The sequence below is a fragment of the Cervus canadensis genome, chromosome 17 (assembly GCF_019320065.1).
Source record: "Cervus canadensis isolate Bull #8, Minnesota chromosome 17, ASM1932006v1, whole genome shotgun sequence".
Taxonomy (NCBI): domain Eukaryota; kingdom Metazoa; phylum Chordata; class Mammalia; order Artiodactyla; family Cervidae; genus Cervus; species Cervus canadensis.
This window is the reverse complement of record NC_057402.1, coordinates 58,910,618-58,928,261: the sequence shown is the minus strand read 5'-3', so window position 1 is coordinate 58,928,261 and position 17,644 is coordinate 58,910,618. Positions and strand designations below refer to the sequence as shown.

The following is a 17,644-nucleotide window of genomic DNA, read 5'->3' as shown; positions in this document are numbered from 1 at the left end:
ATGGCAAAAGACTATTCATAAAACACTGGCATAAGACTTCCTTAGGGATCCAGTGGTTAAGACCACCTTTCAATGCAGGGGGTGGGGGCTCCATCCCTGGTGGGGGGGCTAGACTCCCACATGCCTGTGGCCAAATAATCACAACTTCACACCTCACTTGACAGTGTTTAGGGGGGTAGTTGGGGACAAACAAAACCGAACTAGCTAGATCACAAAATATATTTACACCAATAAACCGGCTTTCAACAGATTTTTAAAAGAAGAATTATAAATTAAGCATGAGCAAAGCAAACTTAATAATTTCTTAAGTGTATTGCCCATCATGATAAAATAGGATTTATCCCAGGAATTCAAGGATAGATCACAGTAGGAAATTATACATCACAGTTATAGGCTAAAAAAAGGAAAATGATCATATATCTAGAGATTGAATGAACAAAGTCTCTTCCTATTTCTGATATGTAAAAAAGCCATGTAGGGTCAGTCATCTGATTTATAATTAGTTGTTGAAAATAAATTCCATCAATTGGTGATATTTGTTATTCAAATCATGACATAGTTCCCAGAAAATGAGAGTATGTATGTATGTTGGTATTTAATGGAAGTAAAAGAATGAGTTACAATTAATTATACTGAGAGTGCAAATCATCCTTCCTGATGATTTGCAAGAAGCACTCCTACTATAACGAAGAACCAGGGAATGCGGCACACTGTTATCCCCAATTGTTTTTCATCTTCTGGAAGTTGAAACCAATGAAATAAAACAGAAACATGAATAAAACCAATAAAAATGAAGATTAAAAACCCATTATAAACAATATGATTATGAGACCAAAATCCTCAAGAGTATTTACTAAATAATTAGACATAGTAAGAGATTAGCCTGGCTAGATATGATAGTGGACAAATGTATCAACAAAGAACAGCCATAAACAAACAGATGAATTAGCTTCCCCACATACCAATGAAAGTTAGAAATATAATGTAAAAATGATCCCATTCCTAACAGCTCCACACTTATAGAAACAGGAAAAATCTTAGAAAGAAATGAGTGATTGTCTATGAATAAAATGACAAAATTTTACTAAAAGCCATGACTGAAAGTATGCATGAACACAGATGTGCCACAGATATGTAGGAAAGACTGACCACCATTCAGCATTTGGTCTTCTCAAAGTCATATTTATGAGCATAATTCCAACTGACATTTCACATTATATTTTTAGAAATTGAGAATGCAAATGATTCTAAAGCTCACGTGGAAGAATAAACTGGTAAGTACTGCAAAAAACAGCTAACCATTTGAGAAGTAAAACACTGGACATTGTACACATCATACACCAAGATAAATTCTGATGGATTAGGAATCTAAATAGAAAACATAAAAATAAAGTACTACAGAGAGAAGAATTGGAATTAAACTTAATCCTCAGACAGTACTTTTTCCTACTTTAGATTTTGGGATATAATAATAAACAAGAAACAGGTTCTTGTCTCAAAGAATTTATATTCTGATGGTGGTTTCCCCACCATCAGTGGTAGGAACAGAGTCAATGAATTAGAAATGCAATAAAATGACAAGTTCATGTCAGATATAGATAAGTGCTATGATAAAAATAAAGTAAAACAAGAAGCTGTAATAAAAAACGAATAGGTGACCAGAGCAGAGACTGGGAGAACTGCCTTCACTAATATAATTACACCGTGATGCTAAAAACATGAACATCTGGAAACAGCGTATTGCATGAAGAAAAGAGCATGTGCGAAGGCCCTAAGACAGGGACATCTTGACTATTTCTGAAGAGTAGAAGGAAGGTATGCATACTGGAAGCATGATGAGAGAGAAGAACAGTTGGAAAAAGAAGGCAGTTAGAATTTCAGGAGCCAAACCCTCTAGTAGAGAGAGGATGCCAAGGTGAAGGTGACTCCTGAAACGCTCAGGGACCCGCTTTCCACCTTGAGAGAAGCACAGAATGAGTAGCAGGCATGTGGGATGGCCTCTTTGTAAAAGGCAAGATGAAGAAGCTTCTGTGTTTTTAATTAAAGTACAGGGTAACATCATCTAATGTGAATGAGGAGTGATGCCTGAAGTGAAGGTATGAAACAGTTCTTAAAAATAGGGAAAGAATGAACATGATTAGGGAGAACAGATGATTTTATGAGCCCAAATTTAAAGAGAGACAGGTGATTTTCTCCATCCTCAAGAGATGAAGTAAATATATTGATAGATTATTTACAGTAGCCTAAAAAATGATGAAGTTCAAAGCAGGTGCTACAACCCTAAAGCTAGCATGTAATTTATTGTTGGTGGGAGTAAAGATTGGCATAATCCCTCTTGGAAAGCAATTTATCAATATGTTTCTTACTTAGGTAAAAGTAATTTGGAGGCAATGACTAAATAAGAGCTTGGGAGTTAAACACACCTGCACTCCAATCATATGAGCTTATTAATTCTGTGAAAGTGAAAGCGTGACTAGCTCAATCCTGTCTGACTTTGCGACACTATGGCCTGTAGCCAGCCAGGCTCCTCTGTCCGTGTGATTCTCCAGGCCAAGAAGACTGGAGTGGGCTGTCATTCCCTTCTCCAAGCAATCTTCCCGACCCAGGGATCGAACCTGGGTCTCCTGCATTGTAGGCAGATTCATTACCATACGAGCCACCAGCGAAGTTATTAATTGTGTGGGCTTACAGCTTTCCTGGGAGAAAAAGGTGTTTGGCCAGAACCACCCTATAAAATACAGTTTTGGAAAAAGATAGCAGTCAAACCAGTTAGATGACTTAATTTGAATCTCCTGAAATAAGTTCTAGGTTCATTTTAACACTGCATGAACTTTCTAAGTACAGGAATGGCAGCTTTAACAATTTCAAGTCATATTCAACAGCAAGCAGGAATTTCACAAGATATTTTCCAATAAATTTTGCAGTAAGCTTCTCAGGCACAACATGGCTACATTGTTTTGATGAAGATGATTCAACCTCAGACTCCCAGGATCTTTTCAGAGACAGACAAGTACTATTTTATGAAACCATTACTAACTCCTAGCATCAGGAAAAAAGGTCCAAAGACACAAAATTCATGGCCAGAAGAAAAGACCACACCACAAAGTACTCTCAGTGGTTCAGGTAAGATATTCAATGGCATAAGGTAGTCACCTTAAGGTTGACTTGAAAAAGAAGATGGGAAGACAGGAGAGGGACAGACAGCAAGGAGACTTCAGCCTGGCACCAAAGGAAATGGAAATGTCGTCACGGGAACAGGATCAAGCCTTGTGAGCCTCTGGGCAGCCAAGATCTTCCTAGTTCCTAAAAAGGTTTGGCTCCTCAAAGGAGATTTTCCAACAGCCCAAGTCTTATTTTAAGATGACACGTTTGCCCTATTCAGAGCATTCCCTTACCCCATCCGGTGATGTGATGAGTACAAGAGGTTTGGTTCATTGTCTCATTCAGCTGAGCCAAGCAGGTAATCTCAAGGTAGTATCAGCCCAAGTTTCATACATAGGGGTTGTAAGAGTCATTGAAAAGGAGTTCAGGATTTAAAACAACCTTTTATCACTACATGAACGTGATCGCTCGCCAGCATCTTTGTGACTAGCCACTGACTACTTCTGCAGAGCCATCAGAGTAATGGATTAATGACTTCCCAGAATAATTCTGAGATGACACACGAACCCACATCATGGAGAGCTCATTCCCAGCCAGAGATCCTCTTCTACTCTTGATAAAGCAAAAGCCCTTGTTGATCTTCTGCTGTGATGGCTGGACACATCTGGGGAAAGGAGCCCCGAGGGGCTAATGGTGACTAACCTACCAGCTTCAGCAACTGCACGATACTCGAGGTGAAGGCAAATCCCAGTTTCCAAAGGAAAGAAGAATTCAACCTTAAGGTTCCAGGGACACAGTCAGGTCAACTAGCTTCTCAGGACACAGCCAGCAGGGAAGTAATCTCTGATGGGTTGAGCCTTCAAGAGCAGTATTTTACAAGCAGGAGACTGACAAGCCCAGTGCTCCATAAACCTCCTTGTGGGGTTTAACCCACTCAAGTTCTCAGCTGCACCAGACCCGCTCCAGGACCAGGCACTGGTAGACCTATTTGCTAAAAGGATACAAACACTGGCCATCTTTTTCTCGCCATGTCACCAACGTGATCCAGAGAGTACAACAGTAAAAAGAGAAGAGCGGGAAGTTAGGAAACCCCACCAAGGGGAGGATGGAGGGTGACACCCATACTATGTTATCAAAATATACAATACATATAGTGTGCCTGAGTATATCTTGTGGAATATATAAATGGTACTTCAGTTCACACAGAATAACACAGAATATGTATTTAGATGAATTTAATAAAATTACCAGTATTTTCAAGCACTCATGTGCCTTCTGTCCAAAAATTCAAATTATTTCACATTCAAATTAATTTCTATAGCTATGTGTTTTTTTTTTTTAAACTGAAGGCAGAAATTTCTAGATTAGCTAGTTTCAAAGGAATTTAGATGGGACATTACAGCTGATAAACACATATGGAAAATGGTCTGTTATTTAATTTCCTTTCTGACAGCCTGTATAGCTCCACATGTAAGAATTGTTTAAAAAATATGAGGTTCTAAATAAATATCTAGGGGCTATATTGACATTTGTTGTTGTTGAGTCATTAAGTCATGTCCGACTCTTTTGTGACCCCATGGATGGAAGATCACTAGGCTCCTCTGTCCATGGGTTTTCCCAGGCAAGAATATTGGAGGGGGTTGCTCTTTCCTTCTCCAGGGGATCTCCCCAACCCAAGAATAGAATCCACATCTCTTGCATTGCAGGCGGATTCATTCCACTGTGCCACCAGGGTAGTCCATATTGAGATCTATTGTTGTTCTTCAGTTGCTAAGTCACGTCCAACTCTGTGATCCTGTGGACTGTAGCCCACGAGGTTCCTCTGTCCATGGGGTTTCCCTGACAAGGATACTGGAGTGGGTTGCTGTTTTCTTCTCCAGGGGATCTTCCTGACTCAGGAAGATTCAGGAATTCAACCCTATCTCCTGCTTGGCAGACAGATTCTTGAACACTGAGCCCCCTGTAAAGCCCATTTGAATAAAAACAGCTATGATTTGGAAATCTATTTACTGATTTAAGAGGCTATTTGAGATGTGTAATGAATGTAAATTTCACTTTTGTTGTTATTGTTTAGTCCTTAAGTCCTGTCCAACTTTTTGCTACCCCAGGTTCTGCAGCACCCCAGGCTTCCCGGTTCTTCCCAGAGTTTGCTCAAATTCTTATCCATTTGAGTCAGCTAGTCAGTCAGTTAGATGGATGCTATCTAACCATCTCATTCTCTGCCACCCTCTTCTCCTTTTGCCTTCAACCTTTCCCAGCATCAGAATCTTTCCCAATGAGCTGGCACTTTGCAGCAGGCTGCCAAAATATTGGAACTTCAACTTCAGCATAAGTCCTTCCAATGAATATTCAGGGTTGATATCCATTGGAATTGACTGGGTTAATCCTGTAGTCCAAGGGACTCTCAAGAGTATTCTCCAGCACCACAGTTCAAAAGCATCAATTCTTCAGCACTCAGCCATCTTTATGGCCAACTCTCACATCCATCCATACATAACTACTGTAAAAACCATAGCTTTGACTAGACAGACCTTTGTCAGTAAAGTGATGTCTCTGCTTTTCAATATGCTGTCTAGGTTGGTCATAGCTGTTCTTCCAAGGAGCAAGCATCTTTTAATTTCATAGCTGCAGTCACCATCTGCAGTGATTTTGGAGCCCAAGAAAATAAAATCTGTCACAGTTTCCCCTTTTTGCCCATCTATCTGCCATGAAATGATGGAAACAGATGCCATGATCTTAGTTTTCTGAATGTTGAGTTTCAAGTCAGCTTTTTCACTCTCCTCTTTCACTCTCATCAAGAGGCTCTTTAGTTCCTCTTCACTTTCTGCCATTAGACTGACATCATCTGCATATCTGAGGTTGCTGGTATTTCTCCTGGCAATCTTGATTCCAGCTTGGCTTCATCCAGCCTGGCATTTCACATGCTGTACTCTGCATGCACGCATGCTGAGTCGCTTCAGTCGTGTCCAACTCTTTGTGACCCCATGGACTATAGCCTGCCAGGCTTCTCTGTCCATGGGGTTCCCCAGGCAATTAAACTGGAGTGGGTTGCCATTTCCTACTCAGGTGATCTTCCTGACCCAGGGATCAAACCCACGTCTCTTATGTCTTTTGCACTGGCAGGCAGGTTCTTTACCACTAGCACCGCCTGGGAAGCCTCTGCATATAAGTTAAACAAAAAGGGTGACAATACACAGCATTATCTCACTCCTTCCCCAATTTTGAACCAGTCAGTTGTTCCATGTAAGGTTCTAACTGTTGACTCCTGACACATATGCAGGTTTTTCAGAGGACAGGTAAGGTAGTCTGGCATTCCCATCTCTTTAATAAGAGTTTTCCACAGTTTGTTGTGATCCATACTGTCAAAGGCGTTCATGTAGTCAATGAAACAGATGCTTCTCTGGAGTTCCCTTGCTTTCTCTATGATCCAACAAATGTTGGCAATTTGACCTCTGGTTCCTCTGCCTTTTCTAAACCCAGCTTGTATATCTGAAAGTTCTTGTTTCAAGTACTGCTGAAGCTTAGCTTGAAGGTTTTGAGCATAACCTGACTAGCATGTGAAATGAGTACAATTGTATGGTAGCTTGAACATTCTTTAGCATTACCCTTCTTTGGGATTGGAATGAAAACTGGTCTTTTCCAGTTCTGCGGCCACTGATGAGTTTTCCAAATTTGCTGATGTATTGACTGCAGCACTTTAACAGCATCATCTTTTAGGATTTTAAATAGCTCAGCTGGAATAATTTCACCAGAGAGTTTTTCTAGGTAATTGTAAAAAGTTTACTATTAAAAAGATCCCATAGCTTATTATTACATTATTATTTAAATTCTACATTAAAATTTACAGTCAGAGTACTAGCTGTTACATAATTTTAATCTCTTGGTTTTTCTTATCTTGTCTATTTTATGGTGTGAAATCCAACACTTTCAAATGGAGTTTAGAAATTAATTACAGTTCTTTCATTCATATTGTATCATCTTGTCTGTTATGGCTCAAATGTTTATGTTCCTTCAAATTCATATTTGAACCCAAAGGTGGTATCGGAACGTGAAGGCTTAGTTCATGAGGGTGGGGACCATGATGGGATTGGTGTTCTTATAAAGGAGACCCCACAGCACTTCCATCAGGTGAAGATACAGTGAGAAAGCTCCTGGCATGAATGAAGACGCAGGTCTTCCTGGACACTAGCTCCGGCACCTTGATCTTGAACTCCCAACCTCCAGAGAGTGAGAAATAAGTGTCTGCTGTGGGCGTCTGGTAAAGCGATCTGAGTGGACTCAGAATCTGAGTCCAGAGTGAAACCTAACAGAGTGAAACCTCTTTCTTCTTAGACACACTAAATGTACTCTAATCCCGGTGAGAAAATAAACAACATAAAAATAAAAATGGAGAGAACCCAAGCAGCAAGAAGCCAAGAAGGCCTAGCCTAGTTTTCATTGCTATCTGCTTCCTATGCTTCGCCCCCACTACAGACACGCACACACACACATACACACACTCTCATGCACACACTCACATATTTCTATCCACATTTTTGGGGAGGGAGGGCAGGTAAATGAAGGACATGACTCCCCATTTTATGCTTACATGGCCTCTGGATAATCTTTTGAACAACCAATTTTTTTACTTGTCAGAATTTCAAAACTTTTCAACCACATCTCTCGCTTTCAGGCAAAAGTACAAAATGCTGAAAATATCCCAAGGAAACATTATCTAGATTCTTTTTAGAGTAACACCATGGCTTAGTTGATATGTGCCACTTTTTTCTCTTACAGTTAGGTCTGATTTTTGCTAAAATTCCAAGTCTCATTCTATATACTGGTGTTTTGAGGAAGTCACTTAACATTTTCCAATTAAGGCAGTGTTAAATAATTCCCTTTACTCTTCCCAAAGCACTAAAATTCACAGTGGTATGGATTTAAATATACATTATTATGATTACTCTTTAGCCCTGTTGGAGTCTTAGTCAAAGATTCATAACAGGGACCTCCCTGGTGGTGCAGCAGTTAAGAATCTGCCTGCCAATGCAGGGGACCCAGGTTCAACCCCTGGCCTGGGAACTAAGATCCCACATGCTGCTGGGCAGCTAGGCCCATGCACCACAACCACTCAGCGCATGCTCTAGGGCCCACAAGCTGCAACTACTAAGCTTGTGCGCCACAACACAGACCTAGCGCAGCCATAAATGGATTAAACTTTAAAGGAAGATTCACAACATTCTGAGATAAACCTTTGCTCCAAGATAACCACCTGTGCCCCATTCCTGACTGTGATGCAGACACACTCACTCTAAAACAAAACAAAAACCAGTGCTAAGTCAACACGAGAGACACGGATTGCTAAGGTCACCATGCGGTGGAAGTCAAAGTCACTAACAACCAGCAGTGGGGGAGCATCACGGGAAGGCTTGGCGGCTTCCAGGATAACTGGGAAGCCCAGGGACTCCTCAGGGTTCCAGACAGCAAACAGTCTGGTTTCCGAATTCACGTGACTTTATTATGAGACCTGGCGAGAGGTTATTCTCACCAGGAAGCCTCGTATTTACTCATCCCCATAAATATTGGTGGTGTCACCTCATAAAGCTCTGTGGAGACCATACTTTATGTCAGCACACATAGACCTTTTTTTCAACTCTGCAAATGGCTTTAGGAAACTTTACTGAAAGCCTCTAAAGTATGAAGGTGATATTAATTATAGGCCTTTGTGGTTATGCTATGGGAAATCCGTCCTGAGGGAATCTGTTCTTACAGCCCAATTACATCAACTCAATCCAAGCAGGCTGTTTTTCACTTGCTTGAAAAACAGCCTTGCTTTATAGTAATAGTAATGCTCCAAATCTTAGATTTATAAGATTCTTCTTCTTCAGAGTTCAGAATGTTTCATGGATGTCTCTTAATTAATCGGAGGACATGGTCTCACTTACTATAATCAACTCCAGTGAAACTCAAGGCCAGCGTGCCATGCACCCATGAACCCAGCCCGCGGGGCAGACAGACCTGAGCCCGTACAGCACCGTCCCGTCGGGGTGGAGGCGGATCATGCGATTCTTCACCGTCACTCCATGCACAAACGACTTTTTGTCATTTAAGAAATATGTGTCAGGCACCCAGAGCTGGTCAGCCACTCGATTGTCCAGCGTGAGGTTGAGAGGGATCCCAGAATAGGCGAGCCTTTTATCTCTCCAGTATTGTTGAAAATACATGGTCAAGGTGTAATCCTGGAGGAGAAAAAGAAAAGAAAAAAGGAGTTTGTGCTCAGCCACAGGCAAGTTTCCTCCACAATGAGCCCAATTCAGGTTGGAATCCATGAGAAATGGGTTATTTTCGGACAGGGTTAGGAAGCAGTGGTTGCTTTCTTGTAAATGCAAACACTGGTTTTAACAGGTATACATCATGTCTATAAGTACTCTTTTATTTAGGTAAGAAGCAGACTAGATAAATTGGCATTTAAGAGACACCCTAGAAATAAAAGCCAAAAAAAAAAAGTCATCATAAAATTAGAGAGTTGGCAGGGAACCTGGGCATTAGCCTAGGTCCTCCTCCTCCCACCAAGCATACCTATGCCTGGGCATCCAACAAGAGGCCAGTCCTGGCTACAAACTCTCAGCAGTTTAGACTCTTCCTCTCCTTCCTTCCACCCTCCACACAGCTGTAAATGGAACCGTCTAGAAAAAATCACCAGTTGGGGACAGGATGACCTGCGTGAGATCTCTGCGTCACGTGTCACATTTCCGTTTCCTTCTAGATTGCCAAGGCCATTGCCACACACTAATGGGCCAAGTCATCACCTCTAGAGGAAGATACTTAGAGAAAACAGGACTAAAGCCGGATGTGGGAGGAGGCACTAGACTAGGCGCCAGCCCCACAAAGTAAGCAGCAAAACAGGCAGCCGACCCCATGTTTTTGTTTTGCAAAGCAGTTACTGCAATAAGAAAGTGTGGGGAAAAGACAAATCAGAGGCCAAGCATGGAAATTCTATTTTAAAATTTCTATTCTTTTTGGCAATCATTGTTCAAGTCCAGAGTGATCAGGTCTAAAAACCTGGTCATGGTCATGGGACATCCTGAACCGCATCGTGGAAGGATCCAGTCTGAAAATCCCAAGGAGTCAGTAAACTCTCCAGCCAGGGAAGAAGTAATCACTGTTGTTACAGGCAGGAGCACGTGGGCTCCACACTGGCAGGGCACATCCACTTTGCAGGCAGTGAGGGGCAGACGGCAAACCAGCTGAAGAATCTATCTCATACATGGGTCTCCTGACATCCCATCCAGTTCTTCTCGCCACCTCACAGGGCAGTTCTCAGAGCTGCCCATGCCACTGACTGTCTGTCGCTGGCCACAAGAGTGCTGGAGCAGAGGAGCCTCCAGAATGACAAAGCACACCTGCGTTCTTCTCCAGGTGCCGTCACCAACGGGGAGGTGACAGAACCAATACATGCTTCACAACTACGGACAAAAGAAGGGGTAAGCTAGGGGGCCCATAAAAAATCAGAGAGGGACGCAAACATCACAAAAAGCCTGAGGAGCTGTTTTTGTTATATTTTTTTATTCTATTTATACTTGCTCAGTCACGACCGACTCTTTGCAGCCCCATGGACTGTACCCCACCAGACTCTTCTGTCCGTAGACTTCTCTAGGCAAGAATATTGGAGTGGGTTGCCATTTCCTTCTCCAGGGGATCTTCCCGACCCAGGGAGCAAACCCAAGTCTCCTGCATTGAAGGCAGATTCTTTACTGTCTGAGCCACCAGGGAAGCCCTTTATTGAAGCTTTATTGCAACTAGAAAGAAAGTTAGCATTTGAGTGGATGTGAAGAAGCACAGGCATTTTTTCCTCCCCACTTCCATGGCAAAGGTCTGTGCCTGGTATTAATTGTGTGAAGCCCCCATATACACAGAAAGTCCTACCACCAATTAAAAATTCTCACAAAGCAGGTGGTATTGAAGCCTTGGTCAGCCAGACACAAGGCAGGGGAATGAAAAGTCTCACAAGGACTGTTGCTTTTATAGAACTGATGAGAAACCCCCAAGGAGTGCAGTTTTGCTGGAACATGGGATGCAAGAGGGGGAAAGTATAGAGTGGTGGGCAAGGCTGGACTGCAGCAGTGACCTGAAAGTGGAGAAACTTGAACACTGACTCCAAAGCCAAGGACCACTGAAGGTTTCTAAGCAGCAAGTGACATAACCACGTGTATCAACCATGTCTTTTAGGTTTTGATTTCTCATGCTTTAACATGCCTCCTCCTCTTGGTGTCTGTTGGTGACAAACTCTCTTTTCAATGAGAGCTGTCTCCTTATCTGTTGGCCTTGCCATACCTGAATAATAATAATAAAACCTGTGCTTTAAATTCAAAGCTGTGGGTGAGGAAGATCAGTTTTGCAATGGTGAGTTCAGTGGGTAACAAGGATGATGAGCAAAACCCTCAGTGAGTGGGAGATCCTGTTGGAGGGTGATGAGGGTGGACAGAGAAAAGGGATGTTGGTTAGCAAGCCACAAGTAGTAGGCTTGATGCAGACCCTCAGGATGCGAACAGGCCTGTAAAGTTCACAATCATGTCCCAGCACTACCATAACATCAGTAAATGTAGGTGATGCATTTTAAGTGAAGCATGCAAAGTTTTGGTGGCATAACAAGATTGAGGTAAATTAGCAGGAGCAGCTAAAGGATTTTCAATTTAAATATAACTCTCTGAATTGCATTCTTTTGAAACAGAAGAGTTTCATCTGTTTCTCTCCCGGTTTCTGAGCCCTCATCCTACGCCTGAGTCGTGAAGTCTAGCGCCGCTCTCCCAGCTCCCTTCCAGCTGGTGCTCACGGGGGCTGCCATGAGGGTGGAGGCGCCTCCATGCGTCAGCTGGCCCTGGGAGCCCAGCTGTCACTCAGCCTGCAAGCTCAGAGCAGGGTCTAATTTTGAGTTCTGTTGCTCCCCACAGCATCAGCAGCACCTCTCAGCTCTGGTCTTGGGTGTTTGCTCACTGACTTGAGTGGACTGAGGCACAGGAGAGCTTAGGAAACACAGGGATAAAAAGTAGCAGCACTTAAATGCAAATCCGCCGCATGGGCTGTGCCTTGGAAAGCAAGGGCACGGTGACTTCAGCGGGACGCTAGTCAGCATCTCACCTCATTCTCCTGCAGAGAAAGAAGAGGCAGATAAAGGAATAAAGGCGGATAAAGGAGAGATGACTGCCCAGGAACAAGCCCCCTCTGCTCTCTTGGGCAGCTGTGGGGCCATGGCGCTGACGCCTGGGAGGGGTGTTAGGGAACACTGTTCACACCGCCAGCAGCAGCTAACATGTTTTGATGACAACAAACAGGCCTTATGCGAGATCATCTTAATTAAATACAAGGCAGGGATTGCTGTTGTTCTCATTACCACCCCCAATCAATGAAGAAAGAAAAATTTAGAGAGTTCATATACTTTGCCCCCCCACCCCCAGTTACACAAGCAACTGGGGGAACTGGGATTTGAAGGTGAGGCCATCTCCCGCTAGGATGGTGCTCAGCCTCAGCTCTGCTGGGGTTCCGAGCAGCACAAAGAAACCACCCTGGTGGGCGAGGTCTGCAAAGATGTCCCCGAGAGGGGAGGGTGCAGCCATGTACAGTAGCTTTCTTCAAGTGAGTGAAAGTTGCTCAGTCATGTCAGAATCTTTGTGACCCCATGGGCTTTACAGTCTGTGGAATTCTCCAGGCCAGAACACTGGAGTGGGAAGCGTTTCCTTCTCCAGGAATTTTTTTTCAAAGGGGAGTAATAAGAACGATGGTACCACTAAAGCCCCTCATCCTGCAGGCACTCAGCATAGCTCTCTGTAGACAGATGCCTTGTGAAGGTCTGTTTCCTCCAAGGGGTCCCAGGCAAATTGCTGGTTTCCGGGTTTGGAGTGATCTGTCCTAGATCAAAGAACACGGCCATGAGGAGATGCAATCTGTGTGGACTGGCAAGCCTGCCAGCAGTGGATTTGAGTCTGTTCTCAGAAAAAGAAGAGACCTTGAGACTGTACAACTCCAGGAATCCACAGAGATCTAGATGGCAGTGGGCTAGAGGTGAAAAGCGGGAATCATGGACTCCTCAGCGAACATAAGGTAGAGGTAGGGAAGTAAGCTTTTGGTCTTTGACCTTAGCACTGGAGGTGGACTCAGGTACAGTCCACCCTGACAGCACTCAGCCTTCTGTTTAGGTCCAAGTCCAACCACTGAATGAGGCTGGCACTGGGAATTTGGGAGGCCCTGATTAAAAGCATTGGTTTCCTAGGAGATGGGATTTAGTGGAGAGAGGTCAGGCAGTGACAGGGACAGGGAAAATGCAAGTGTATCTTCATCCAGATTTCTCCAGGCCACTGAGAACTGGGACTCTCTAGGGTATGATGCATAAATGTGCGTTTTTCAGTTTGAGTTGGTTCAAACTATGATAGCTCAGCAGGACTTCCCAGCTGGTGCTAGTGGTAAAGAATCTGCTTGCCACTGCAGGAGACACAGGAGACTCAGGTTCGATCCCTGGGTCGGGAAGATACCCTAGCATAGGGAGTGGCAACTCACTCCAGTATTTTTACCTGGAAAATTCCCAGAACAGAGGATCCTGGCAGCCTACAGTCCATGGGGCCACAAAGAGTCGGACACGACTGAGTGACTGGGCATACAAACACAACAGCTCATTAAAATCACTGGGTAAATAAATAGCAGTAAGATTCTCTCTGAACCACCTCCTAGATTAATGGATGTAAAAACAAAAGTAAACAATTAGGACCTAATAAAACGTATAAGCTTTTGCACAGCAAAGGAAACAATAAACAAGATGAAAAGAAAACCCTCAGAATGGGAGAAAATAGTTGCAAACAAAGCAACTGAAAAAGGGTTAATCTTCAAAATATACAAGCAGCTCATACAGTTCAACATCAGAAAAACAAACAACTCAATCAAAAAATGTGCAGAAGACCTAAACAGACATTTCTCCAAAGAAGACATAAAGATGGCCAATAAACATGAAAAGATGCTGAACAACACTTGTCATTAGAGAAATGCAAATGCAAAACTGTAATAAAATATCACTTCATACCAATCAGAATGGCCATCGTCAAAATTCTACAAACCATAAGTGCGGGAGAGGGTGTGGAGAATAGGGAACCCTCTGCACTGTTGGTGGGAATGTAAACTGATACAGTCATATGGAAAACAGTATGGAGACTCCTTAAAAAACTAGGAATAAATCTAAGATATGACCCAGCAGTCCCACTACTGAGCATATACCCTGAGGAAACCATAATTGAAAAAGATACACGTACCCCAATATTCACTGCAGCATTATTTACAATACCCAGGACATGAAAGCAACCAAGACATCCATCAACAGATGAACGGATAAGGAAGTTTTGGTACATTTTTAGAATAGAATATACTTAGCCATAAAAAGGAATGAATTTGAGTCAGTTGTAGGGAAGTAGATGAACCTAGAGCCTCTTATACAGAATGAAGTAAATCAGAAAGAGAAACCCAAGTATCACATATTAACGCATATATATACAATCTAGAAAAATGGTACTGATGAACCTAGTAGAGAGCAGACTTGTGGGCACAGCAGGGGAAGGTGAGGTTGGGATGATTTGAGAAAGTAGCATTGACATATATAGTATAAATACATATTGACATATATAGTATAGTATACATGGATAAAATAGGTTATTAGTGGGAAGTTGCTAAATAACACAAGTAGCCCAGTCTTGTGCTCTATGATGACCAAGAGGGGTGGGATGGTCGGAGGAGAGGGAGGTTCACAAGGGAAGGGATTTATATATATGACTGATTCATATTGTTGTATGGCAGAAACCAAAACAAAATTGTAAAGCAATTTTCCAAATAAAATTTTAAAAAAATCATTAGGTAAGATAAATTGTCTAGAATATCTCTCTCCCTCCACCCCCTGCCCTTCTCTCCCTTTGTTATAAAAAGTTCATGATGAACTTAGAATAAGCACGAAAAAATATTGAGGAATTGTATTCAAAACAAAGACTCCTTCTTACAAAGCATCTTACAAACAAAAGCATTCAATTAAAGGGCAATTCATGCCTCAGGGCTTCTCTTAGGGATCATAAAGTTCTTTGATAACTTAATGAAGTCAGGGTCCTCTCCATTCTCTCCGTTTTTTACAAATGTGTATTAAATCAAACAGCATGAAATACTGAAGTCCAAGGCTAGGCCTATCCCTGCAGGCTTTATACTGCCTTCACAAAGTGAAAGTGAAAGTCACTCAGTCATGTTCGACTCTTGGTGACCCCATGCCTATAGAGTCCATGGAATTCTCCAGGCCAGAATATTGGAGTAGGTAGCTTTACCTACTCCAGAGGATCTTCCCAACCCAGGGATCGAACCCAGGTCTCCCGCACTGCAGTCGGATTCTTTACCAGCTGAGACACAAGGGAAGCCCAAGAATACTGGAGTGGGTAGCCTATCCCTTCTCCAGCAGATCCTCCCAACCCAGGATTCGAATCGGGGTCTCCTGCATTGCAGGTGGATTCTTTACAGCAAACACTACTCGGTAGGGCTCCATAAACGAGTGAGTCATTTGTTTAGAATTTGTGTCCTATTTTCTCATTGAAAAAACATGACACAAGAGTTGCTAGGTTTTATCCCATATTACAAAATTCCATTTCATGCAAAAGTCAGAAGCCACAATTTCTGAGTAAGACACTAGCCCAGCCCATGATCCCATTGTTGGGAGTCGGTGTACTGAGGCAGCAGAGGATGGAGCCGGGAGGGGTAAAGGGGCAGGCATAGAGTCTGAGGAGGCTGGGAACAAGCATTTTTAAATATGAGACATTCAAGGACCAAGAATCTGTGCATAGGTGACTGTCCTTCTAAAATCCCCTGAGAATATACAAACAGCTGCAGGAACAACAAATAACAAGAAAATAAAGCCTTTGGGTGTATAACTCAAGCAGCTCAAATAAATTGTAATAAGAGATAAACAACAACATTTCTTCCTGCTTGTGGAAATTTCTTGGTATTTATCACATTAAGATGGAAAGAATACATATTTGAAAGTGGAAATACTGCTCATTATTCTGCAATTAGGTAATTGACTAGATTTGCTCAGCACAGGAAATGAAAAAATTTACTAACCCTGAGAAAGAAAGGCAATCTCCAAGCCAAATGTAAATATTTAACTGCAGCTGTGAAAGCCACAGGACACCTGCATTTGCATCTGGTTCAGCAAGTTTATGAGACCAAAACTCACAGGTAAGTTGTTCTTAGGTCAGGGAAGACAGGAAATTGTTTCAAGAAGCTTACATAAGCCCTCAGTGGTGGAGGCTTCCTTTGCAGGCATTTCTGAAACTAAAATTAGGCTGGGGAAATCTTGGCACTTTTTAAAACAGAATTTATTTAGAAAATCTTAATCCATTCCTCTCAATGGTCAGAAAATGAGTATCCAACACTGCATCCATCTCCCCTCCCACAACAGATTTTGCTGGTACCTAGGTTTCCATTTGTTGAATCCATGAGGTTACAATCCAGCAAAATCCTGCAGCCCACCCCATTCACCCTCATCCCCACCAACATAATACAAAGGCCCCCTCCATGTCCCTTGCCTGCTGCTTGTGGAAAACCTGCTATCTCCCAGGCCTCCCTGAGTAACAGAAGAGCAGGCTCAAGCAGTTCATGATCAGGACAATAGAGTCACAGGATCTTTCAGTGTCTGATGCACATTCCTGGGTCGCTGTACAGATACTATAACTGAAACCAGAGGGAAAAAGCTAACTGGATGTTAGCTGATGACCAGACCGTAGCCATGATATAAGCTGCTCCATCTTGAGCAATACTAAGTCTATGGCTAGCACAATTCTAAGAACTGGCCTTCAAAGAATGGTATTAATGTCAGCACTCATAATAATCTATATCTTGGTGGTGGTTTAGACGCTACGTCATGTCCGACTCTTGCGACCCTATGGACTGTAGCCCACCAGGCTCCTCTGTCCATGGGATCTTCCAGGCAAGAACACTGGAGAGAGTTGCTATTTCCTTCTCTAGGGCATCTTCCCTGTCCAGGAATTGAACCCAGGTCTGCTGCATTGCTGGCAGATTCTTTACTGACTGAGCTATAAGTGGAGCATCTATCTATATCTTTGTGGGCATCAAAAATAATTGTAGCCCATACATATAAGCAGGCAACTAAAACTGTCAGCAAAGAGATGCTACAGACACATTTCTCAACATCTCCACTCAGAATCCTCCACCCTATGTCAGCATGAAAGGTTACAGAAGACAGACCTGTGCCCCAACCCCAGGGAAATGGAATGATGCTGACAAGTCTCAGCAGCTCTTTTGCCCCTTTCCTGTTCACCCATTTCTGACTTCCTCAGGTCTTAATTAGAAAAATGAGATCACTTGGCAACATTTAATCTAACTACTGAATGTATAAAACGCCTTGCCTAACCTGTTGATTACTTTCCTGAATTAAAAGGAGTAAGAATGAAGAACTATGTCGTCAAAGAATGATGGACTCTCTATTCCCAGCTTCCCTCTCAGCAAATCTGCAGGCAGACTGTGTGGGCAAGGC

At 42.7% G+C, this 17,644-nt stretch overlaps 1 protein-coding gene across 1 annotated transcript in view; it reads right to left on the bottom strand.

The window, feature by feature from the left end:
• GABRB3 (gamma-aminobutyric acid type A receptor subunit beta3) overlaps positions 1 to 17,644 on the bottom strand; it is a 279,117-nt gene that overhangs the window by 81,174 nt on the left and 180,299 nt on the right. The window contains exon 4 of the mRNA XM_043434472.1: positions 9,100 to 9,320. Coding sequence (XP_043290407.1) covers positions 9,100 to 9,320 — 221 coding nt within the window. The remainder of the gene's footprint in view (positions 1 to 9,099; positions 9,321 to 17,644) is intronic.